Below are 26,454 nucleotides of genomic sequence, written 5' to 3'. Positions count from 1 at the left end.
TATCAAATCCCAGGGTCATTCTAGACTTATCCTTGAAAACAGTGTTCCAAAAAGATTGACAAAATTCAGCTTGTCATCAAGAATCAAATCTGAAACAAAACAGAAAGTGTTATTCATCCTGATTACAAAATCATAGTGCTTGTATACCTAGAATACTGAATGTAATTCTAGTTGCCACCTGTTAAAAAAAAAAAAGTGTTTTCCATATGTAGGCAGATTGAAAGAATGAGGGGCTTCAGAAATGATGAAAGCTGAAGGAAGGCTATCTGATTAAAGTTTATAGAATCCAAATTTGCATGAAAGGAGGCAAACATCCTTTTCACAAAATTTTTAATAACATTATCCCTTGTATTCATTTTTCTAAATTATCCCTTCCCTCCCTCTATTCCCTCCCCTAGATGACAGACAATCCCATCAATTTTACATGTGTTACAGTATAACCTAGATACAATATATGTGTGTAAATCCCATTTTCTTGTTGCATGTTAAGTATTAGATTCCAAAGGTATAAGTCACCTGGGTAGATAGACAGTAGTGCTAACAGTTTACATTCACTTCCCAGTGTTCCTTCTCTGGGTGTAGTTGTTTCTGTCCATCATTGATCAGCTGGAAGTGAGTTGGCTCTTCTTTATGTTGAAGATATCCACTTCCATCAGAATACCTCTTCATGCAGCATTGAAGTGTACAGCGATCTTCTGGTTCTGTTCATTTCACTCAGCATCAGTTCATGCAAGTCTCTCCAAGCCTCTCTGTCTTCCTCCTACTGGTCATTTCTTACAGAGCAATAATATTCCATAACTTTCATATACCATAATTTACCCAACCATTCTCCAATTGATGGACATCCATTCATCTTCCAGTTTCTAGCCACTATGAAAAGAGCTGCCACAAACATTTTGGCACACACAGGACCCTTTCCCCTCCTCAGTATTTCTTTGGGATATAAGCCCAGTAGTAGCACTGCTGGATCAAAGGGTATGCACAGTTTGATAACTTTTTGGGCATAGTTCCAGATTGCTCTCCAGAATGGTTGGATTCTTTCACAACTCCACCAACAATGTATCAGTGTCCCAGTTTTCCCACATCCCCTCCAACATTTATCATTATTTGTTCCTGTCATCTTAGCCAATCTGACAGGTGTGTAGTGGTATGTCAGAGTTGTCTTAATTTGCATTTCTCTGATCAATAGTGATTTGGAACACTCTTTCATATGAGTGGAAATAGTTTCAATTTCATCATCTGAGAATTGTCTGTTCGTATTCTTTGACCATTTATCAATTGGAGAATGGCTTGATTTCTTATAAATTAGGATCAATTCTCTATATATTTTGGAAATGAGACCTTTATCAGAACCTTTAACTGTAAAAATATTTTCCCAATTTGTTACTTCCCTTCTAATCTTGTTTGCATTAGTTTTGTTTGTACAGAAACTTTTTAGTTTGATGTAATCAAAATCTTCTATTTTGTGATCAATAATGATCTCTAGTTCTCCTCTGGTCATAAATTCCTTCCTCCTCTACAGATCTGAGAGGTAGACTATCCTCTGTTCCTCTAATCTATTTATGATCTCATTCTTTGTGCCTAAATTATGGACTCTGGGCAAGTCACCTAACCCCAATTGACTCAGCAAAAAAAAAAAAAAAAAAAAAAAAAAAAAAAAAAAATTAAAATTAAAATTTAAAAAATTCAAATTTAGGTAAATTTCTAAGTCAACACATTGTATTCTACTCCTGTGTATAGAGATGTTGTGTGGCATAGACAATAGAAAGCCAGGCTTGAAATCATAGATTGCAGTTCAGCTTCTGATACATTTTGGCTCTGTGACTCTGGATATCCTAGGCAATTCACTAACACTGTAGGTTGCAGAAAAGGTGCTGCCTTGAATAGGAGAAGGCGTTTTCTCACTGGGAGGTTCTTTTTGTTGAGGTTGGGAAGGGACCTAAAAGGTTGGGGGTCACAGACCAGTGTCACGAGATAGCGCAAAAGAACATGTAGGCTTGTACCCATATCCAAGTCAAGGGCAAAGTTTATTGTAATTGTAACATCATTTGAAGCAGGCTAAATTCCAAAAGAATTTAGCAAAGCACCAGAAGCAAGGAGACACATTTATCCAGTTTTTCAGGTCATTGATATGCTCATTTTATGACCTAGAGGAAGAACTGAGGAGTGATCTCAGGAATTTGGTTATCACTGACCAGCAGATCTAGGATTAAGGCCAGAAGACTTTAGAATCATTGACAGACACATTATTAGAACAATAGTATTCTTAGGTCAGAGGGCCTCAGGATCTCTAAAATATCTTCCTTAAAATCTAAAGGAAGGAATATTATTATATTTGTAGGCCAGAGGACTTTCATAACCTTTGACTGACAGATTGTCAGAACAATAGCATAGCATTGCAAGACTGGGGATGGGCCTTGGTATCACAAATTCCAAAGCCGGAAAACTTTAGAATCATGGACAGATTGTTAGGATAGATGCCCCTTCCCCAAGGTCAGGGTGACCTCCTTAGTGCTGTCTCACCTAGAAGCTATATTATTTCCTCTCTTAAGCAGTTTGAACCCCAAATTCATTTGGTCCAAATGGACGGAGGTCTCATCTTATGGAGCTGCTTCAAGCTGACAAGGGGCATAGAGCTGTCCCTGCCTAGTGGGGTCCAGACTGAAAAGGGGAGGCAAGATGACAACTGCAGCATTCACAGGGGAGCTGGGTGTCAGAATCAGTTAGCCAATGGTATTCAAGGGGAAAAAATAGTTGGAAGTTCAAATCTTGGAGCCTGGAGGAGGAAACAAATCTCACAAAGAGGTTAAAATTACAAGGACCAAATATGGGCAAAAAAGAATTAAAAGTGGAGTTGGTTTGAAGGTGACTAAAGACAGTAACCAGGAATCCCACCCAGAGGAAGACTAGGGGGGAGGATAGACAAAGCTATCATGAATGTCTCTCATCCAAAACAGCTTTTCCTAAAGTAAATACCAAGGAATGTTTTCCTCCAAATCTCTTTTGTCTCCTTGACAGGGTGGGAGCAGTGTTTGAAGCAGTAGCATTAAACACAGTAAAAGCAGCACTCAGGTGACCTAGGGTGCAAGTACTGTAATGTTTACAAGGTGTTAAGCATTCAGGAGAGAGGATGACAGGTTGAGGAGGGTTCTAGTTGGAGACATTCCTTTTAACAGGTCCCTCAGAAACATCGAAGTAGAATGGACAATTTATCCTACAAAGAAAAGTATATCCCTTAGGTGCACTGATGGTACCTGAAGTCAAGTTTTGTAGTAGCTTCCTAGTTAGTTGTCCCCAATGATAATTATAATTATATGACATTACACCAATAGGAATGTTAGTTCTCAGGAGAAAATGGAGAAGTTTCAAGGAAGTGAGTCTGCCAGAATAATTTTGGAATGGATATCTCACAATTATTTCTAGGGATGGTCCATAGTCATAATTACAATGAGCCCTTGACCTTGACAGGTTGCTGAGGTGAAATTGCAGCAAGTGTGAGAGGGGTTGCACTCACTTGCTCCAGTAGTATTACTATCCCAATATCTGGTATGTAAATGATGAGGAATGAGGGTACTGATGAAGAGGTTGAGCAGGAATGGGTGGGGTTCCTTCTCTCCAAATTAGGAGTTCTGAGTGCTAAACCCAGAGGCTATGGTAAAAAAGCTTTATTGTTAAAGAAACACCAAGAGGGATTCTCTGGGCGGGCATATAATTCTGAAGGAAGAAGAGGTCTTCAAAGAGTCATTTTCTGAAGACCCATTTTATGCATGAGTCTAAGGGAAGTCTCAGGTAAATATGAAATCGTTCCTGGAGTTGTGACTTCCCCCAAGAAAGCTTATCTTGCTCCAAGACAAGGATTTGTAGATCAAAGGAGACATTTTTTGGTGATTTTACATAATTTTTACAGGGGTCACTTAGGTCATACAGAGTTTATTCTCATCATAAACATGACCATTATGGGTCACAGTGACAGTTTCTTTACCTGTGATATTGGTGTTGAGATATGTAGATAAGAGATCTTTTCTAGCAAGAAAACAGGGGATAATCAGATTGAAGTTATTCCCTGGGGGAGGGCCTTGCTAATACAAATGGGGAGGCATCCAGGGTGAGGATGGTGACATTTGGGAATGGGGCCTTTGCAAATAATGCATCAGGTCCCATCTGTGGGCTGCCTTGAGGATGCTGAGGGCACACCCCAACAATCCTGAACGTCCCCACTGCCCATGGAGCTTCCTAGTCTGACTAAAGATTAAGGAGTTATCTCCCATTGGTGAGGGCTCACAGAGTGACACGAGGAGAGCTGGAGAGAAAATACTAGGGGCAAAGCTCTCATCCTTGGAGTGTTGTTAAAGGTATATCTGGAAAAAGTGGAAAATAAGAAGAAAGAAAGCCAAAGTGAGGGAGAGAAGGTCACAGGCAATTTCACCCTTCTCTTTCCATTATCCTTCCAGTGTTTCCAGGAATCCTGCAGAAGAGTAGTTTCAGGTCCTCTATGAGTCACTAATGTCTGAGGAAGAAGTTACAAGAACAGCAATTTTAATTCTAGAAACATGAATCCAGCTGGGAGGAAACCTTCAAGTTAGAAGTTGGTGTAGTCAGAATAACCTTATATTATATACAGGTTCTTCCTAATGGGAAATTCTTCACCCAATTCTCTGGAGTCTCCAGGCACAGTTTAAGGACTCATTTGAGGATGTGAGTCATTTTCTCCACTTTCCAGAAAACTGAGGCCACCAGGCAGAATGGAGATGATAAGTAATCTCAGGTATCCCAGCCACCTTTTAAGTTACTTGAGAAGTGAAGGCTGGACCATTGTCACTCTGCAGAATCCTGGGCAGGCCATAAGAAGTTCCCACTGGCTGGCCTCTGGTATTAGAAGTTTGCCTGAGGTGTTTGAAACCACCTAGAAGGAGAAAAGATGTACCTCATTTCTTCCCCAATGGCTTGTTCCTGCAGTGTACAGGGGTTTAAGAGTCAGGGAGCTGAGGAATGAAAGGTGCCCACGTCAGGGGCAAATTGGCAGTTGAATATGCAAGCCTGTTTCCCTTTGTTTGAAGTGAATCTCATTCTGGTGTCCCTCACAAAACATAACAGAAATTTCCCTAGGTTCATAGACAGCTTGCAACAATTGTAGAATTCCCCCTGCATATTTAATAGGGGAATTATTTATTTATATGTACTGCAGAAGGTGAGATTTCAAGTGACTGGGAAGCCAGAATGTGGAAGTAAGAAAGGGAACTATAAAATCTCTCAAAAGTTGCAAGGCACCGCGGAGGCTAACTAAATCAACTCCTGTCAGATTGTAGCTTTCAGGCTCTTTGCTAACTAAAATGATTTGTTGGTTTTTTAAAAGCTATTATTATTTTTTAACTATATGTAAAAAACAAAATTTCATATTCCTTTTTAAAAATTGAGTTCCAAATTCCCTAAGAAAGCAAGCAATTTACTACAGATTACACACATGCAGTTGTGCAAAACATTTCCATATTAGCCATGTTGCAAAAGAAATCAGACTCCCTCCCAAAAAAGAAAAATAATGAAAGCTTTTAAAAGTATACTCTGATCTGCATTGAGACTGCAACAATTCTATCTCTAGAGGTGGATAGCCTTTTTCATCACAAATTTTCTGGAACTTAAGAACACAGTCTTAAATGACTGTGCTACTGAGATATGTATTACTGAGAATAGCCAAGTCATTCACAGTTGATCATCATACAATTTTATTGTTACTACATACAATCTGCTCCTGGTTCGGCTCACTTCACTTGCATCAATTCATATAAGTCAAGCATTATTCCCCTCATTTCTTATGGCACAATCATATTTCATAAGATTGTTCTTTGCATCATTGCTTTACTTACTAACATGATTTAAAATCTAATAAGATTGATTCTTAGCAATCTACTGGTCAGATGCAATTAAGGTTCTGTTCTACCTACCTATCTAGAATATTTGGACAGGTCAGAGAAAGGATATTCAACTAATTTTTTTCCTAGTTTGGCTGAAGTAAAAACAGCCCCCAAAAATGGCCTTTTCAGGGAAATAAAATGCAAATAAGAAGGGGGAAATGGATTTTGATGTCTACAGATTATTTATATTTCATGCTAGAAATAAATGTACTCTTAGAAAGAATTATTTAATATTTTTAGACTTGCAGTGAATGTATTTACACAGGTTTAGAGGTGAGTGTACATATGTAACTATATGTGATGTGAACTATCTTCCCTTATCAGGAAAAAGCCCATCTGGAAATTACCAGATATAAACAATTCGCGCAGACTATCTTATTGGTATAGAGTGATTGTTAGAATAGAACTCCTTTGTCCATCCCTCAAACCTCTGTCTATTTTTAAACAACCTTCGAGATATTGATTAGCATATATTTAGACAGATCTGCCTGGTGCATTCCATCTTCCTCCTTGATTTCTCCCACCTTTGGGCTCACTGGCACTTCCTCCACTCTTTGGCCTTTCTTCCGTATTGAATTTGCCCCTTTATATCTGGAAAACCTCCAGTGATATATTTCTTCTATAAAGGATCTGCTTCTGATAATCTTTGCTAAATCTTTTTCAGAACTAAGTCCACTGTGAGGTCATTTTCTTCCCCCTCATAGTGTCTTCCCTCTAAAAGTGTCTGTCTGCAGCTTTTCAGCCAGCCTCTGGTTCAGATCACTGAGGGCTTTTAGTTATGTTAATTCAGCTACATTCAGCACAATAGGCCAACTCTAGTTGGTTAATTGAGAGAAAGACAGGAATAGTTTAAGTTTTAACTAGCCAAATGTTCCAAAAGTTTCCCTTTTCAATGTTTGGGGAGTGAAAACAACCCTAGAAAGCCAAAAACATAATCCTATACTGCAATGGCCTCTCCCACTCCTATCCCATTCTTTTAGCCAATGCCCACAGATCCAGGGTCTCAGAAAGTGGGGTCCACACCAGAAATGGCAAAACTTGATCTGAATAAGTTTGATCACATAGCCCCCAGTTTTTGCTAAGTGATCAGTGAGCTTTGGAGAAAAACAACTCTAAGAATTCACCAAGGACTCTGCTACAGAATAAAATAAGACTTAGAAAGTGGGAGAGGAGAAGGATCCACATACCTTCAGATGAAGGAGAAAGTTTGCTGGCCTCCAGGTCACTTAGGAGAAAAATTATTGGGGAATTCATTTTGATGAAGTGCAAATGATGAGATGTGAAAATTGGGGTGAGAGATCCCCTCTGGCTGGAGGCACAGGTCCTATAAGAAAGAATTTGCAATCCCAAAATCTGTGTGGCAAAATGGGATTTATTGGCAATGAGAAGCCCGCTTGCAAGGAAGACAGACTTCTTAGTGGATAAGGAATATAGCAAAGGTGGGTTACACTGAGAAGATATCTTCAACAGTGGGCAAGGTCCTATTTAGGACTTCTGTGAAGATTCTGAGTTTAGAGTTGTCTTTTATCAGCTGTCTAAGGCTTGGGGCTTCAATTCAAAATTGAATGAGATTCACTGAATATTGACAATGCCCCAGGCCTAGATCTTCAATTGAAAAGAAATTACTTATCTTGGAGTTTGAGCTACAGGGAGTGGTTCCGGACTAATCTTCAACTCAGTAGAGGGTGCAATCCCATCCCTGGCCAAGATCGCCAACTGAATGAGATCACCCAACTGGGCTCCCCAAAAAGTGGGCCTCCGCCAGAGACCCTGAAACCCAGGAACCCCCCCAGAAGGGGGACAGCCCCAGGGATAACCCCAAAGATAATTTCCCCCCAAAAGATCTCAGTCCACATCAATTTCTTACTTTTGGCAAGGAGAAAGCCATGGGCTTTGAGCACCAAATGATGAGGTTGAGGTAACCATACCTAGTTTGAAATAACCATGTGACAGATTCACAATGGCCATTCTGTTTGCCAAAAGGAAGGTTTATTTAGAAGCGTTTACAGACACAATAAGAGATAAATAGACACCAGGAGTGGCAAATATGCATTAGACTTGGGAGAGCATATAGTTACCAAGGAAGAAGACAAATTCCCCTGGGGAACTCACAATTAACCAAGAGAAAGGAAATACTCCATGAGGTGAGAGAAAGCCATTGACTGGCAGGTTAGACTATCCAGAGCTAGCTAGAGTAAAGAGAAAGGTGCCATTAAAAGTGTTTGTGTCTGTCTGTCTCTCACCCTCTGAGTTTGATTCTCTCTTACTTTCCCTTTCTTCTACCCCTGTCCAATCATCTCTTCCTTTTTTATGTTTGAATAAATTTGTATTGATAATTTTTGTTTTTATGTGGCTCAAATTTCCCTATCCTTTTTTCCCTCCTAAAGAACTATCCCACAAATAAAAAAGTCTTTAAAAAGAAAAATAAAATAAAATAAAGAAATAAATCAGCAAAATCAGAGTGTGCATTCCCCCAGTCTAAAAACATATGCAGTATCCCATACTGATGAATCTCCCATATGTAGAAAGGAGTAAACTGAAGTGTCTTCTCCTATATTTTCTTCAGGCCATGTTGTTCCTCATAATTTACTTTTTATTATTTTGTGGTTATTGTTTCCAATTATATTGTTGTACTCATTGTGTACATTACTTTCTTACCTCTGCTTACTTCACCACATAAATTCATTTAAGTAATTTCTCCCTCTTTTGTATTAATAATGTTCATCATTTCTTATAACACAATAATATTCCATTACATTCATGTGCCATCATTTGTTTGTCCATTCCCTGATAATGGTAATGACTTTGTTTCTTTTTCTTTTTATATATATATCAAAGATTTTTAATTACCATGAGTTAACTTTTTTTTTTTTTTTTTTTTGTGATCACACATTTCTAATGACTTTGTTTCCAATTCTTGGTTAACACAAAAAGTGTAGCTATACATACTTTGGTGCATATGGGGTCTTTTGTTTTATCAATTACCACCTTGGCGCATAGGCCTAGTAATGAAATCTCTAGGTTAAAAAGATTAGATAATTCCATATTGTTTTTCAAAATGGTTATATTGATTCACAGCTACAGCAATGTGTGTGTGCGTACCTGTTTTTCCATTTCTACTCCAACATTGACTATTTCCATCTTTGTCATCTTTGCTAGTTTGCTGAATGTGAAGTGAAATATTAGGGCTATTTAGATTTGCATTTATCATGTTATTAGTAATTTGGATCATTCTTTCATCTGACTATTAATAGTTTTCAATTCCTCTTTTGAGAACTCTGTTCAAATCCTTTGACAATTTATCTAATGAGGAGTGTTTTTTTGTATATGATTTGTATTGAGATAAATATTTCTTATTTTTATATATTTATATGCATATGATTTATATGTTAGTTGCCTGTATGATTGAATACCAAATGTTTATCTGAGAAATTTGATAAAACAAAAATTTCTCATTCAACTGAACAATTATCTTCTACTAGATAATTAATTTATTTTTACAAAAACTTTTCAATTTTGTATAATCAATAATTTATTTAATATTTTCTAATTTCCTCTTTTATTTAGCTAAGGATATTTCCTAATCATAACTGTGAATATATATATATATATATGTGAATTCTTCTCTTCTAAATTTTTTATGATTTGCTCTTTAATGTTCAGATTGCAAATCTACTTTTTATCTCCACCTCTTAAAATCTTTTCCTTTGAGCCATAGCCTAGATGTGGCTTTACCTCTGAAATCTCTTATTTTTTCCTTCTTTTCTTCAGTGAGCCCCTCCCTTTTTTTCCTTTCCCAGCCTCCCCAAGTTAGAGGTGATTTCTCCCTCCTTGAATCTCATATCACTCACCAGCTTTCCTCTGCACTTTGGAAATTATAGCTTAACAGTATAGATATTTGTTTACATGCCTTATATTCTCTAGTAGACTATGAGCTCTGTAAAGAGAGAGATTAAGTCTTTTTGCATGTTTTTTACCTCCAGTATTTAACCTAGAATATTGCACATAGTAAGTGTATTTGTTAATATTTATTGAAATATTTATCAGTATCTGTTGATTTCAGAGGCCTATAGCCTCCTTTGGCAACAAAAATTGCTGCTTTTAAGGAATTAAAAATCTAATTCAGACAATTTCCTCACAGCAAATACAAGAGGATAGCTGAGACAGATATAATATAGTAGTAGCAATGGAAGGCTTAGAACATGAAAGACACAGTTTGGGGAGAGAGTAGGAATGTACTGAGTGTTGTGTTGAGTAAACGGAGGATGGGGTGGTGAAAATAATGTCTTTGATGATTTTGAGGACTGTTGCCATGGAGAAAGAACAATGAAGACAGCTGGAGCTGGGGAGCTGAAGGAACTTAAGAAAGAACTGAAAGGTGGGGCAGTCTGACTACAAGTGGTTGGGCATAAAAATATCCACAAATTGACACAACCCTTTGTCTAGCTTAGCATTCTGTAACTTGCCTAGTGAAGACTCAACCTTGGATCTTGCATTATTGTTGGTGAGTCATGTCTGACTCTTCATGATCTTTTTTGGAGTTTTTTGCGGGATTTTCTTGGCAAAGATACTTGAATAATTTGCTGTTTTCTTTTCCAGATCATTTTATAGATGAGAAACTGAAGCAAATAGGGTTAAGTGATTTGCCCAGGGTCACACAGCTAGATTTGAACTCATGAAGATGAATCTTCTTGACTCTAGGACCAGCACTGTGCCTCCTGGAGCTGTTGGATCTTGGTTCTAGCTACCAGATCCCTACCTTGCAGACATAGCAATAGCTTTTGTGCTTTAGAACCTTCTTCCTGCTCTTTTCCTCTTTCAGCTACATGATTCATCAATTAACTGGCTCTTCTTGGTTTTGTTCACAATTCTGATGCCTGCTTACTTGTAGCTCAAACATGTTTCTTCATTCTTCTGCTTGTTGGTCAGAACCGTGAACCTGAGATAAGAATACAGAATTGAGAGGGAAGGAATAAAAATCAGGAATCATGTTAAAAACAGTTGGAGGGAAACTTAGAGAGGGAATGTGAAAGGAGATGCTACTAAATCCTGTGGATTTTACCATCTTTTCTGTGGAATCAAGATTAGTCATTGAAGTTACTTTTAGGTTCAATTGCTTTGGTAATTTTAAAGTCTCCATTTATTTTTCTCTTGATTCCATCTTATTTGTTCTGTACCACTTCATATAAATCTTCCCATGTTTCTCTGGATTTCATGTTTGTCAATTTTTTATGTTACAATAATTTTCTCTTACAAATGTAAGAGAAATGTAACAGTTTGTTCTGCCATTGCCTGATCAATAGACATACACATCATTTCTGTTTTCTTCCTTTATCCTTCTTTCCCTCTTTTCTTTTTTCTCCTTTTTTCTCTTCCTTCTTCCTCTCTTTCTCTTCTTTTCCTTTCTTTCTCTCATCTTTTCCCTCCTTTCTCTTCTCTTTCTTCCTTCCTTTCTCTCTTTCTCTTTCTTTCTTTCCCTCTTTCTTTCTCTCTTTTTCTCTTCCTTTCTTCTTTTCTTTCTTTCTTTCTCTCTTTTCTTCTTTCCTTCTTTCCCTTCTTTTCCTTCTCTCTTCCTTACTCCCTATTTCTTTCTTTCTTCCTTTTTTCTCTTGTGCCATAGAAGATCAGAGATGTAGAGGTAAAGGAGACTTAAAAGGTCATCTAGCTCAATTCTTTCATTTTACATTTCAGAAACTGGACTCTGGGTTAAGTGACATATCCAAGCCTATACAGATACAAAGTATCAGAGGTAGGATATAAGCTCAAGTTCTCTGACTTTGATTCAGTGTTCTTTCCATTGTACACTTCTGCTACTAATGTTTCATCATATGGGACTTCTCTTTCTGCTACTGACCTCCTTGCCCAGAATAAAGGTCACTGGGTAAACAGTGGAGTTACTTTTCTAATGCTTCTAGGATTGATGGGACAAAGTCAGGTTCCACTAATTATGTTTTAATGTGCCTGCTTTCACATAGCTCCTCAAATATTAACTCTTTCTGCCATTTACCATTTTTGCCAATTTGATGGATGTTCGATAAAGCATCAGGATTATTTTAATTTCCACCCAGTGACACTTCCCTCGTTTCTCAACAGTTTTGGCATTTATAATCAGGACATAATTCATGTTTCAGTAGTGACTTACTATCTGTATGACTGTGGACAAGTTGTGTAAGCTTTAGTTTACTTGTCTTTAAAATAGAAATAATAATAGCTCCTATCTCTTGGGGTTGTCCTGAGGATAAAAAAGAGATTATGTTCCTAAAAAGTTTTGCAAAACCTAAAAGCACTAGATATTAATATTAATAGTAATAATAATAATCACTCTCCTTGGTTTTTTCAGTCTCTGGTCAAGGCTGACATGAGACATAATGCAGTTGTATGATGAGTATAGATCTTTAACCTACTGTTACACTAAAGAAAACACAAAAACAAACCTCACTTGTTTCTTGCTCAAGTGTTGGAGGTAAAGTAAAATGTAATTTCAACCACTTCTCATCAGAGAGATAATGAATTGAAAATACATCCCCCAGTAAGAAATGACCAGCAGGAGGAATACAGAGAGGCCTGGAGAGACTTAAATCAACTGATGCTGAGTGAAATGAGCAGAACCAGAAGATCACTGTACACTTCAACAACAATACTGTATGAGGATGTATTCTGATGGAAGTGGAAATCTTCAACATAGAGAAGATCCAACTCACTTCCAGTTGATCAATGATGGACAGAGGTAGCTACACCCAGAGAAGAAACACTGGGAAGTGAATGTAAATTGTTAGCACTAATATCTGTCTGCCCAGGTTACATGTACCTTCGGATTCTAATGTTTATTGTGCAACAAGAAAATGATATTCACACACATGTATTGTACCTAGACTATATTGTAACACATGTAAAATGTATGGGATTGCCTGTCATCGGGGGGAGGGAATAGAGGGAGGGGGGAATAATTTGGAAAAATGAATACAAGGGATAATATTATAAATATATATATATATATAATTTAAAAAAAAGAAAAAAAAAAAGAAAATACATCCCCCAGAATGTATTTTCAAGACTCCTATATTGGTGTAGCCTAGTATAGTTAGATGATCATCAATAACTGATCAAGAACTTGGTAATTTTCACTTTGTATTAAGGGCCTTCTTAGTCATTAGTCATGAATTTACCACATAAAAAGTTTCTAATAAGTATTTAATAATTATTATAATAATATATTAAGTATTAATCCTAAATATAGCACTTTTTTATTTTGGACTCCACTAATTTGAAATTTATGAAAATTCAGGGGTGTTAGGGGTGAGCCTGATGCTGCTATCCTCTTAGTTCATATTTGATGTTGGGACAAAATGAAGGATTCCTAGATCATTAAACAGTTACAAAGGAGGTTAACTTTGGTTGGAAAGGATAAGCAACAATTGTACTATGATATTTAGTATATAGACCCAGCCCCAATTCTCTTATTTGGAAATATGTCTGAGCAGCAGGACAGAATATCGTGGTCAGATCCAGAATATGGATCAGATCCAACTTTTTCAGACATCATAGAGGCTTTGACTCCCCATGGGTGGGATATTTTATGCCTTTAGCTGACTTAAAAATCACTTTAGGACAGCCAGAGGCTACTAAGAATCCACCTCAAAGGAGGCAGATCCTAAGGGATGCTTTTTTTTTGCCTTTGAGTAAATCTACAGGAGAAAGGAGGCAGCAGGAGGGATGTGATTTGGCTAGCATGGACCTATCCCAGGTGGAATTCCAAGACTAGCTTTGTGACTCTGTCCTGATCATAAATGGCAAAATACCCATATCTTGGTGAGGAAGTCCCTGGGAGCTCATATAGGGGAAGAACTGATAGGAACTTGCAAGATTCTGGAGGAAGATCCTGAGAAGGGTGGAAGGAGTAATTATGGTAAAGCTCTCACTCTTTAGCCCCAGTAGGATTCAAAATTGAAAGATGTCAGAGAGTGAGATATCAGAGTGAGTGGATGATAGGACAACCCAGCCATATAATGGGAACACTTCTTATTTCCCAGAATCAGGCAGAAACATTTCCTACTTCTTTTGGAGAACATTTTGAATAGCTTTCTTGAGAAGGCACATTTTTTAATGTGTTACCTGACCCTTTTTCTTTTTACATAAGTGTGTGATTGCATTGTTCTGTAAGTCACTACAATCACCAATTGATCAATTGACAAATAATTATTAAACATCTAATTAATATGTGTTAGGGTTAGATGTTGGGTAGTGCAGTGGATAGACGGCCTGCCCTGGAGTTAGAAAGGCTTATCTTCCTGAATTTTAATCCAGCCTTTGACATTTAGTGTGATCCTGGGCAAGATATTTCCCTCTTTTTGCCTTAGTTTCCTCTTGTGTAAAATGAGCTGGAGAAGGAAATGGCAAATCACTCCAGTAATTTTGCCAAGAAAACTTCACACAACTGAAACAGCTGAACAACAAAATGTGCCAGCCACTGTGGGGAAGGGAATAAGCATTTAGTAAATATCTGCTATATGCTAGGTACTGTGCTAAGTGGTTTGCAGATATCTCAGTAGACCTTCTTTGCACTAAAAAGAAAAGGGTTTGCTAACAGAGTTAGTAATATGAGTATTTTTTTAGGAGAATACTTAAAATTGTTTTTGGAAAGTGTTTTCAAGTATTCTTAAATATAGTTCTTGTTTCATTTTCAGCATGAGGGATTTTTAACTCTTAAATTTTAGTAATCCAGGTCATAAATGGTTTAGGAAAAACATTTTTTTTCATCTACATCTTGTAACCCTAATCTTCTATTTTGGAGCCAGAAATAATTCTGTTTTGAGAGAATAACATTTTAATAAATGATCCTATAGCTACTACATTAAAAATAAAAAATAGATTAAAAGATACTTGTAAGGCATACTAGTTTGCATGCCTTGAGAAATTTGAACTTGAAGGATTGATCTTGAAGTACTATGATCTGAATTCAAATCCCTCCCATGCCATTTTCTACCAATATGATATTAAGCATCCTTTAATGGTTCTGAGTCTAATAAGCTCCCTTACTTTTAAGGTGATACCCATGAACAATTAATTTTAATTGTTTAGATCTGACCTTATTTGTGAGGAAAGTGTTTTGTGATTGTGTTCATATAATTCCTGGGTTTGTCTTAGCAAGTAGATTTCCAAGTATTTTCTTACCTTTAAGATGAAGGATGTTGAATGAATTCACTTGGTATATACCTTCCAGATTTAAATATATGATCCTGTGATGCTTCCTCTCTTTTTCTACTCCTCGGAAACAACAATACTTCCCTACCTACTAATGATGTCTAGAGCTGGAAACTAGGATAGGATATTTGTGCTTTCTAGAAAACATTGAAAATTGTACTGTTTGTTGGGGGAAGCAGGGAGAGAAGAAAAGGTGGAAATAAGCGTATTCAACTTAACAACATAAATTCCTAACATCCATGGAAAGTATTTTCTGACATTCAAAAATGTGTGCATTTATAAAATTTAATGTTAAAAAGTTTCCTTCATTATGTACTATATTTTTTGTGTCTTAAATGGCTTCCTTCCTTTCCTGCCCTTAGCTTTAGCTTTACTGAAATATCATAAGAACACATAGATATCTTCATCTCATGTTGGATGTTAGAACTTATTCTCCACTTGTAATATAATGCTTTATATCTAGTATATTCTCAATAAATGTTTGTTGAGGGTTGTTAAGGAAGAAAGTACATTTGAGAGTGTGACACATTAAGCTCTATATAAATATGATTCACATATTTGCAAAATATTCCTTAATTTTACTCAACATATCCAAAATAGGATTCATCATTTTCACCTCCAAAGTTCCATCTCTACCAAGCTTCACTAATATCTTTTAGGAGACCACTATCTTCCCAATCAAAGAAGAACCTCTTCTTTCCAGTCACAGCCCTCATTATCATTTGCCTAGACTTACAGGATTTCTTTTTTATACTCCACAATTGCCAAATTAATTTTCCTAAGACATTTACCCTGCTCAAAAATAGTTTGTGGTTCTCTATTTCCCCTACAATAAAATAAAAATTCCTTCATTCTTCTTCTTCTCTATATCTCAGGAAACTTGGCTTTCTTCAACATTCAATTCAGAGACTGTCTCTTGTGTGAAGCTTTCCTGATTCAGTTTTTAGTATCCTCTCTTTTCTGACAATACTTTGTATTTACTTATCTGTGTATGAATTCTATCTCATCTCATCAATATAACTTAAGCTTTCTGAGAGCTGATATGCTGACCTGAACTTATGTCTGGAGTGGGAGAGTACTACATTGAAAAAATAATTGCCTTAGTATTTTCAATTGGTTTAAACACCTTAGTGTCAATGTGGAACCATTTGGATTATTTATGTGAAAATTGTTTGTAAAGGTGCTATTAAAAAAAAAGGCAGTAGCACTTCAAGGTTTACAAAGTACTTTCTAAATATTGTCTAATTTCATCCTCACAATCATCCCCAGAAGGGTTACTGCTATTATGGGTATTTTTATTACCCATATTTTACAGATGAGGAGATCTGGTCAAGTCTGAGCCAGGATTTGAACTAAGTTTTCCTAATTGCAGAGTCTAGTTCTCTGTCAACTGAGCAACCTTGGTGCCAGGAAGTTGGTAGACTTATTAGCCATATTTACATAGACATAGAGCTTTTACAAAACCCTTTAGTCATGTGTAAATTAGTATACAATTTAGTTCCTTATTCCTGGGTAGTATGAAGCATGTAGACATCAACAATTTGCTGTAATAAGATCACCAAAATGTCAAATCAATGGAAAATGCTTCTCTTGCGCAAACATGATTTTTTAGATAGATGAGGTCACATTTTATGCACCACGGGAAACTATGAAGCATATGAGTTCTAAATCATTCAAACTTTTGTCTTCTAGGATTTTTTTCCTGGTCAAGTGGGAAGCTCAAGTTACAGTGTCCAAGGATGAACATTCATCGATCCAGTGAAGGTGACAGATCAATACGCCAGGAATCTAACTACTTAGTGGAAAATATCCCAGCTTCATCCCAAGAAAAAGAAGAGAATTGTCTGATATCATCCTGCTTGCAAAATCCTAACCTCTCTATGTGTCCCAGGAATGATGGTATGGTAGCAAGACCTTAATTATCTTAGTTCTGGGTGCTCTCTGGTATTCAATGAGGTGTCAAGAAGGGCTTTTTAACTTGTGGTCATACTAGCTGGTAACAGTACAGAATTATAACAATTCTCCATCAAGTTTTGTCTACACAAATACCTAATAGATACAATTAGCTGAGGCACAAGTGATTTTTTCCCCTACTTGTTTTATATAGTCCTTTGTTAGAGTTCTAAGCTTCATTATGCTTATGTAAATTTGTACCCAGACAAAAGAAATGACTGTAACCTATTTTCTAAAATCAGTATACCTCATAAAAAGACTAAGTGTAAATGATGGGAACTCTAAACCAGCTTATTCTCAGGAATTCCTGGGATAAGCCCATCCTGTTCCTATAATCATATAACCGGGTCAGTTCTCCCAGACTGTCCTATTTGCATAGAATAATGTGAAGCTAGAATCCATTTAATCCATCCAACTTTCCTTCAAAGTCTGTCTTGCTTATCATATTTGAAACAACCTTGATGGGAACTCAGTGCTTCTACCCCTCCCCCCAATTATCTTTAAGACAGTCTCAACCTCTCAATACACATTCTTGTCATTCCCTAGATCGAGCCTTTATTTCCTTGTCCTTCTTTAACTTTAAAAGTCATGTCTCCCAAAAGCAAGTTAATCACCTGACTCTGCCTTGTTCATGGTTTATTAAGTCCATGAGCTATTCCACGTAAATAAATATCAAATCTCTGTTATCTGTGATGGATTTTTATGTCATAGTTGTTCCATGTTGCTAATCAGGATGGTCTCCCAAATTTATTTCATATTAATGATGAGGTGTAGATTTGGGGTACCCAAATGAAATTTGGGTTTCTGGTGGTCAGGGAGTTAAATGAGGTCTAGTGGCAGGTTTGGGGTTCAGGGAGTCAAATGGAGCTCCCTGAAACCCCTCAGAATTCGGCGCAAGGGTAGGGAGTTAAATGAGGTCTAGTGGTGGCACAAGAGTCCCTTGTAAAAAGGAATTTACAGACTCAAAAACCTGGATTGATAAAAGAGGTTTATTATGGAGATTGGAAATAAGATTAAAGTCTGGTTAAAGTCTAGTTAAGGAAATAGGTGAGGATAAAGAGAGGAGGGCACTAGAAACAATATTTCAGTGGGCAGAGACCCTTGGGGTGCCAAGTATGGAGCTGGCATGTTTGGAACCTCTGCAAAGAGAGGACTTTAGTTTGGCTCTTTTTATAATGAGAGACTTAGCTAAAGGGGGCCCGTGGGTAGAGTCCCAAGTTGGCTCCTCTCTGGGTTTCAGCTAGGGCTAAAATTTGCTTGGTGGGGGTTGGGAAACCTGAGCAGATCATTAGTCAATGGATGCTGGGAGAGCCCAAGTTGGCTCAGATCTGATGGGGGCTGGGACAAACCTGGATCTTGTATTGGAATTCAAAAGGATGCATTTGACCAGGATTTATGAATCAAAAGTCCTGGCTTCCTGAATTGATCAGCTAGGAGGGGCTGGGAATCAGAAAGGAATAAATCAATCTGAAAGAACTAGTTTCTTAAAGGGACCACAACCCACATCAATATCACTTCTGTTGCTTTTATTTTCACTTCATTGAGATTATATGGGACTCATCAAAAGGAAAGGTTTGACTGTAGGCCTATGCCAACCTGTTTTCCTAATCATTATCATCTATTCTGCCTGTCTGAAGACCAGAGAGATCAAAATAATTTTCATAGTAAGTCTTAGTTCTCTAGCATTGAACCAGTTTATATTGATTTTATTAGTGGGGGATGAGGGAAAGGGAGGGGACAGAGTGTAGACTCAAGCTTTATAAAGTCCGAGGTTAGGTTAGTAATTTTTGCCATTATTTCCAATCCTTTGGAATGATTAACTAATTAAGTTGGGTTTGGTTTGGTTTTTGCAACATTTGGCCTGGTTTGTGCAGTTCACCCAGTTATTTTTGGGTGCAAATAAGTGGTCTCTTTCAACCCAGAGTTTATAGGAGAGGAATTCCTAACTATAATCTGAACACAGCTTCCTTTTATTCTAAGATGTATGAGCAAAGGCTTATTCATTCACTCATTTAAAATTCAGTAAACGTTTATTGAGTATCCTCTAAATATAAGATGTGTTGCTAAGCATTTAGTCTACAAAGACAAAAAAAGGGGGAGAGACAGCCCTGGCCACAAAGTTATTATATTCTACATATAATATCAGATCAATGTATCAAGTATTTGTTAAAGCTCCATTATGTTCAAAACCTTGGGTTAGCTGCTAGAGATACAAAGACAAAATGAAAAGCAGTCCATACCTTCAAGGAGCTTGTAGTGGTTGGGAGTTACCTGAGACTTAAATCATTTTGATATGATTTCATTCTGTGACACATGGTTCAAACACCAGGCTTTCAAGAGATGAAACCAGATTTAAGTTATTTTCTCCAACTTTAATTGCTTCTCTGTCAATTGAGTTTTTGATTTCCTGCCATGAACATGTGTGGGACAGCAACTCTTACCCAAATTAAAATCAAATATTCTCAAGGTAAAAACCAAAAAGGGATTTATTACCATCTCTTGCAAGAAAGGGCAACTCTCAACAGACAGAGTGTCAAAGAGGAGTGCAAAAGGGCAAAGTACAAATACAAGATTATATAGACCCTAACCAGAAACCCTCATTCCCCCCCCCACTTTTTCTCCCATTGTCTGAGGGAGTCCAGGCTAACACCCTAAATGAGAAATCTATCCCCAAAACAAAAGAATACTAGTAAATAACAAACTCTTTACCCATTAAGTAGTTAAATGCTAATTAAGAGGTCTGAAGGAAGGGGAGAGAAATGTTTGACCACCTACAGTTTTTAGCTATAGCTCAACTTGTTATTGCAAAGTCTCAAGTCACAGTTAGGGCATAGGTCAAGGCCACATTCTGATGAGAGGTTTTCACTCAATTTATTCCATTCAGACACATTTTATAACTCTTTTATTCTGTGGTTTTTAAGAATGGATATTACTCTAAGGACATATGCAAAAATTGTAGTTTTAAAAAGGACAATTAAAGGATTATTAGAGATATTGCATCAGCTTTTAGTGTGGACTATTCAAATCTTTTAAGTATCATTCAAGGCTTCATACAACATAGCACTCAAGAATGAAAGAAAGAACAATTCAGAATTTAAAATGATGACAAGAATTGACAAGCTATTGCTATGAAACAACCTAATTAATGCTCAGAAAATAAGCAAAGATCTTTAAAGGGACCTGGCTGCAACCTGGGATTGTTAATTGATTCTTTTCCTCTTGAAGTTTGAACAGTGATGAAAAGCTCAGTTTAAAAAAACAAAACAATTGCCAACTATTGGTATCCATAAAGGGGGAAAAATGCTTTTCATGGTCACTACAATAAAAGACTGCAGTAATGAAGATTGGGAAAAGATAATTTTTACTGATGAAACTCACTTTCTAACTCAAGGTAGTATCAAAATTTTTTTCAGAAGTCCAGTGAATCTCTTCACCAGACCACAATGCAAAATATCTACCCCAAAATTCTTTTAGGGATATTTTATCTTCAGAGAACCTGCAAGTCAGCTCCCCATTGAGAGAATGATGAACTCTGATAAATATATTGATATAATGAGAAATAGAATTGTTCCAGAATTACAAATATTCTAAAATGGAGGTAGAATACTCCATGGGAACTTGAACCATTCCACATATCTCAAAAAGTTAAGAAATTTTTCTAAGAAATGAATAAAAACATACTTTAGATTGCTTGGGAATTCATCTAATTTCAATTCCATGGAAAACCTATGGGCCATACTCTAGGCTAGACTTGAAAAAATTAACTGTTTGCTAAAGATGTGCTCAATAGCCAATATGATGTGTGGTTTTGTAGTGGACGTAGCCCCTTTAAGATTCCTTGTCTGATGTACCTTTGGGACAAGATATTCCTAGGGGAAAAGATCCGTATCTGAGCCAGTTTGGGCTGTAGCCAGCCCCCAGTTGGTTTGGGTTTTCAGACCCCTTTGATACAAGATCTGAGCTGGTTTGGATCTGCTCAGATAACCCAACCCCCCAACTATCTGTTCAGGTTTCCCCAAAACAGTTTCTTCCTTATTTGAAGAGCCTGGAGAAAATCTGGCCTTCCAGGAATTAACCTGAGCTCCGCCCATATGACTTCTTCAAGCAGATAAAAACAGCAAAGCTAGAATCATCTTTGGTCAGAGATTTGAAAGATGCCAGCCAAGATGCTTGCATCAGAGATTCTCTGTCCCCGCCGCCTCTTTCGGCGTATATCTTCCTCTATCTAATGCCTTTTACTAACCAGACCTTAACCTTGCTTCCAAACCTGGCAATAAACATCTTTTTACCCATCTAGGTTTTCGGGCTATAAATTCATTTACAGGGGACTCTCGCTGCCACTAGACCTGATTTAACTTTGTATCCTTGTGCCAAATCCTAAGGGGGTTGCAGGGGAGCTCCATGTGACTCCCTGTACCCCGAATCCTGCCACTAGACCTCACTTAATCCTATTGAGGTATATACCTCCTCATTTGGTTCATATTTATCTCATCATTTTGAGGTTCTATCAGTTTCACAGTGAAAAATTAAAGAATTTGTGTCAAAATCTTGTGAATTCTATGCTAAATCATATAAAATAAAAGATTTCAGCAAAAAAAAAAAAAAGAAAAGTGTATATTAAAAGGTTTCTGCTGGAGCAGTACAATATATAAACAGACAAATATATACATGTTAACCTAAGGACAAAAAAAACATTAGCAACTGAGGAGAAAGGGGTTCTCAAGAAAGCTATTAGAGGTGACCCATAAACTGAATGTCTAGGGATTTTAAGAGGCAAAAATGAAGAGGACGTACAGTCCAGTTTCCCTGTGGGAAATCGAACATTCATTTTAAGGAATAGCATTTAGGGAATAGGGACTAGAATATTAAAGGCCTGACTGGCCTATTGAAAGAAAGTTCTGAGCAAGATTATGAAGAATGTTCAATGCCAAATTGAATAGTTTATATTTTATCCTAAAGGAAACTCCAAAAGGCAACATGACTAGACTTGCATTTTTGGAAGATTATTTTGGCAGCCATGTGGAAGATGAGTTAGAGAGAATAGAGATTGGAAGCCAAGCATCCAATTAAAAACTAATTAAAAATCATATGAAATAAATGCTGTAAATCACTAATAGAGAAATTCAAATTAAAGCAACTTGTTCCATCTCCCACCAATTAGTTTGTCAAAAATGTCCAAAGAGGAAAATAACAATTATTAGGAGAAGTTAACATATTGTTGGTAGACTTGTAAATTGATCCAGATATTCTGGAAAGCAATTTGGAACTGTTTCCAGAAAGTTACCAAACTATGTATATCCTTAGACCCAGCTATACCATTATTAGGTCTAGTCCTCAAAAGACTAAAAAATTTTAAAAGATAATAATAAAGGAAAAGGACCTAAAAATGTGAAACATTTATAATAGCTAGATGAATGTGAAACTGATAAATTGGCTTGTTGAGGGATGGCTAAATAAATTATGGTATATAAATAAAATGAAATTGTGTTATAAGAAATGGCAAAATGATCAGATTCAGAAGAAACATGGAAGACTTCTATGAACTAATTCAGAGAGAAGTGAGCAGAATCAGGAGAACATTTTATATAAGTACATTATTGAGAAAATCAACTCTGATCCACACAATGATAAAATCACAAGTCTAAAAGGATGAAGATAAAACATATACCATTCTACTCTTGCCATGGAGGTGATTAATCTAAATTATAGAACAAGTCATATATTTTTCAGACATGGCCTGTATAGGAATTTGCTTTTCTAGACTACATGTATTTTATTGAGTTTGATTTAAAAAAAAATTTTTTTTTTGACTGAGTGGTAGGAGGCAGGGGATGATAGTGAGAGAGAGACAGATTAGTTTTTTAAAAATTAAGTAAAGGAGACCAAAAAGATGGGGAAGAGGGGACTTGATTCAGAGTTTGATTCTCACCAACAAGTAAAAATCAGTTGCTCTGGGAACAAGAATGACTTCAGAAGGCTGAGAATGATGCATCACTCCATCATCAGCTTTCATTCTGTTTGGTCCATTTGTTTGAGAAGCTCTCTCTCCTTATCTCTTATACTCTCTGGATTCCTTCAAGACTCAGCTAAACTTGACATTAAGCAAAAGGTCTTTCCTGGTTCCTCACACTGCTCTTTCTTCCTCCCTTAGGTTATTTTGTATCTATTTTGTAAGGATCTTGAATATTCCTATTTATGTACATGTTGTATGTCCCCATTAGAATGTAAGCTTCTTGAAGGCAGAAACTAATTTTTTTTTTTTTACTTTATAAGTCCAGCACTAATTATAGTGCCTTACATATAGTAAGTGGTTAATAAATACTTTTTGATTGATTAGTTATATGAGTAGAAAATGACAGGTGTGAGGTATGTGTGGAGGAAGAGTTGAAAGGATGTAGCAAATGGCTGGATATGGGGGGGAGGGGAAGGGAGAAAGAATCATTGGGGATGACTCTAAGGTTGTAAACCTGGCTGACTAGTAGTGTCTTGGTGACATCAATCAGATTACAAACATTTGGAGGAGGAATAAATACGTTTAGATGAAAAAGATTATTAGTTCTGTTTTTGATTTGTTAAGTTTAAGGGGTCAGTGCGACATCAATTTCAGATTTCCAGTTGATAATGTGGGACAGACTAGGACTGAATATTATGATTTTAGTCATCTGGAAAGAAGTAAACATAGAACCATGGGAGCTGATGAGATAACCAACTGAGAAAGTATAGGGAAAAGGGAGATGAGATCTCAGGGTGGACAGGGTTTAGAATTAGAGGGCTGGAAGTAGATGATGATTCAATAAAAGAGATTGTGTAGGAGCAGACCGACTGGTAGAACTTGTATTCAGATAAGCAAATAGAAGATAATTTGGAGATAAGGCATTAATTACGGAAGGAATGGGAAATGGTTTCACACCTGACTTTAAAGGGAATGGAAAATTCTATGGGGGCTTGAGTGTTGTCTGAGTTAGCTTCGAGGAGATGAATGCAAGGGTGGAGAAGGGAATTATGTGCATTCCAAATACTAGGAACAGTTTGTGTAAATGCAAAGAAGTGGGAAATAGAATACTGAGTTAGGAAGCCAGTTTGGCTAGAGTGTTGAGGATGACAGTGTCCTCAACTAAAAATGTATGAGAGAAGGAGAGACAGGTTTAAGGTAGAAAGAAAATGAGTTCTGTTTTGGGCATGTTGAGTTTGAATTGCTGATAAGATATTTGAAGGAGATATTTCCAGGAAGTTGATAATATAAAACTAAATTTAGGGGAGATATATTAGGTTTGTTTACATTTGTAGATTTGGCTGTTATTTCTGTGGAGATGATAATTGAAGCCAAAGAAGTAAAGAGGTCACCTAAGGAGAGTGTGAAAAGTGAGAAGTGGGTCCAAGACACATCCAAGACAAATAATGGTAAATCAGTGAAACAGACTGAAAGAAAATCAAGAGAGAGGAAAGTATGTCTAGAAGGAGGTGATGGTGTGCCAAAAGCTTCTCAGAGGTCACAGAGGTTAAGGACTGAAAAAATATCATCAAGGATTAGAGCCATGGTAGCAATTATGAAAAATGAAAGTTCTTTTTATTTTGTAAATCTCAGACTATAAGGAAAATCAAAATGGTGGTTTCCCTGCCTTTCTCTGCTTTTGGAAAACTGATAGCTTATAATATATTATGGATTCAAAGAGGGAGGGAAAGGGACCTACATGTGCAAAAATGTTGGTGGAGCCCTTTTTGTAATAGCTAGAAACTGGAAATTGAAAGGATGCCCACCAATTGGAGAATGGCTGAATAAATTGTGGCATATGAATGCTATGGAATACTATTGTTCTGTAAGAAATGACCAGCAGGATGACTTCAGAGAAGCTTGGAGAGACTTATATCAATTGATGCTAAGTGAAATGAGCAGAACCAGGAGATCATTATACATGGCAACATGATTATATGATCATCAACTCTGATGGATGTGGTTCTCTTCAAAAATGAGATGATTCAAACCAGTTCCATTTGTTCAGTAATGAAAAGAATCAGCTACACCCAGAGAGAGATCTATGGGAAATGAGTGTGGACCACAACATGGGGTTTCCACTCTTTCTGTTGTTTGCTTGCATTTTTGTTTTCCTTCTCAGATTTTTTTCTTTCTTTCTAGATCCAATTTTTCTTGTGCAGAAAGATAACTGTATAAATATGTATACATATATTGTATTTAACATATACCTTAACATATTTAACATGTATTGGACTACCTGTCATCTAGGAGAAGGGGTGGGGGGGAAGAAAGGGAAAAATTGGAACAGAAGGTTTTGCAAGGGTCAATGTTGAAAAATTACCCATGCATATGTTTTGTAAAAAAAACAAAACAAAACAAAATAATTAATTAATTTTAAATTTATAATAATATATTAGGGATTGTTCCAAGAATGAATGGATTACCTCCTGAGTTATCTCCCCGAGATTCCTTCTGATCCTGAGATTCTATGATCTTATCATTTGGCAATTAAAATATCATTGATAGCCTCATAGAGGGCAAATAACAAAACTGAAACAGTTCTTACTCTCAGCACGCTTACTGTCTAATTCTATCTATCCTCCACCCTAATTTTAGCATCTATATCAACTACAGAGACATTGGTATTTGTGGAAAAGAAGAATAGTATTATCTGCATTCACAGCAACAATCAATTCCTTGAGTTATTTGGTATCCATGATGCTAAGATAGCTAGGTGGCACAGTGGATAGAACTACTTCACCCCATTTTCCTCAGTTTCCTCATCTGTAAAGTAAGCTGGAGAAGGAAATGTCGAGCCATTCCACCATCTTTGCCATGATAACCTTAAAAGGGGTCCCAAAGAGTCAGACACAACTGAACAACAGTGGTAAACCATGACATCTTCTTCCTCCTCCCAGACCTTCTGGATCATCTGGATCACCTAGAGATCATCTAGTGTTTCTTAAATTTTTTCTACTCATAAAACTTTTTTTGCCCAAAATTTTTTTACATGACCTCAGGTTATATATATATATATATATATATATATATATATATATATATATATATTTGTATATAAAATCAAACATTTGTTTTATAATAAATCACAATTTTGCAACCCCCATATTCAGTTACAAGATCCCCTATGAGGTCATGAACCACAGTTTAAGGAGCTGAGGTTTAGAGCAATTCTTACCAATTTGGACCTGTGGGAATAATGGATAAAAATCTCCTAGAGACAATTGGAAAATCACATTTTAGATACAACTGAGAGTCCAATCAAATTGAGTCTTGATTGAGTTGATTGAACAAGCTCTTTCTCATTTTCCATAGTGGTGTTTTGTGTTGAGTCAAAACTATTCATGTTAATAAGCATTTATTAAATGCTGGCCATATAAAGAAAGAAAAAAAAGTCTC

At 36.7% G+C, this 26,454-nt stretch overlaps 1 protein-coding gene across 2 annotated transcripts in view; it reads left to right on the top strand.

Annotated features, from left to right (window-relative positions):
- KCTD20 (potassium channel tetramerization domain containing 20) overlaps positions 1-26,454 on the top strand; it is a 74,590-nt gene that overhangs the window by 19,357 nt on the left and 28,779 nt on the right. The window contains exons 1-2 of one of the 2 annotated variants that reach the window (XM_074311112.1): positions 11,640-11,658; positions 16,803-17,009. In XM_074311112.1, coding sequence (XP_074167213.1) covers positions 16,850-17,009 — 160 coding nt within the window. In that variant the 5' untranslated portion in view covers positions 11,640-11,658; positions 16,803-16,849. Of the gene's footprint in view, positions 1-11,639; positions 11,659-16,802; positions 17,010-26,454 lie in introns of those variants that run through there. The other variant, XM_074311111.1, reaches the window with a different exon arrangement.

Source organism: Sminthopsis crassicaudata, chromosome 4 (genome assembly GCF_048593235.1).
Source record: "Sminthopsis crassicaudata isolate SCR6 chromosome 4, ASM4859323v1, whole genome shotgun sequence".
Lineage (NCBI taxonomy): Eukaryota > Metazoa > Chordata > Mammalia > Dasyuromorphia > Dasyuridae > Sminthopsis > Sminthopsis crassicaudata.
Note: the sequence above shows the minus strand (reverse complement) of the source record. Positions and strands in the feature narration are given on the sequence as shown.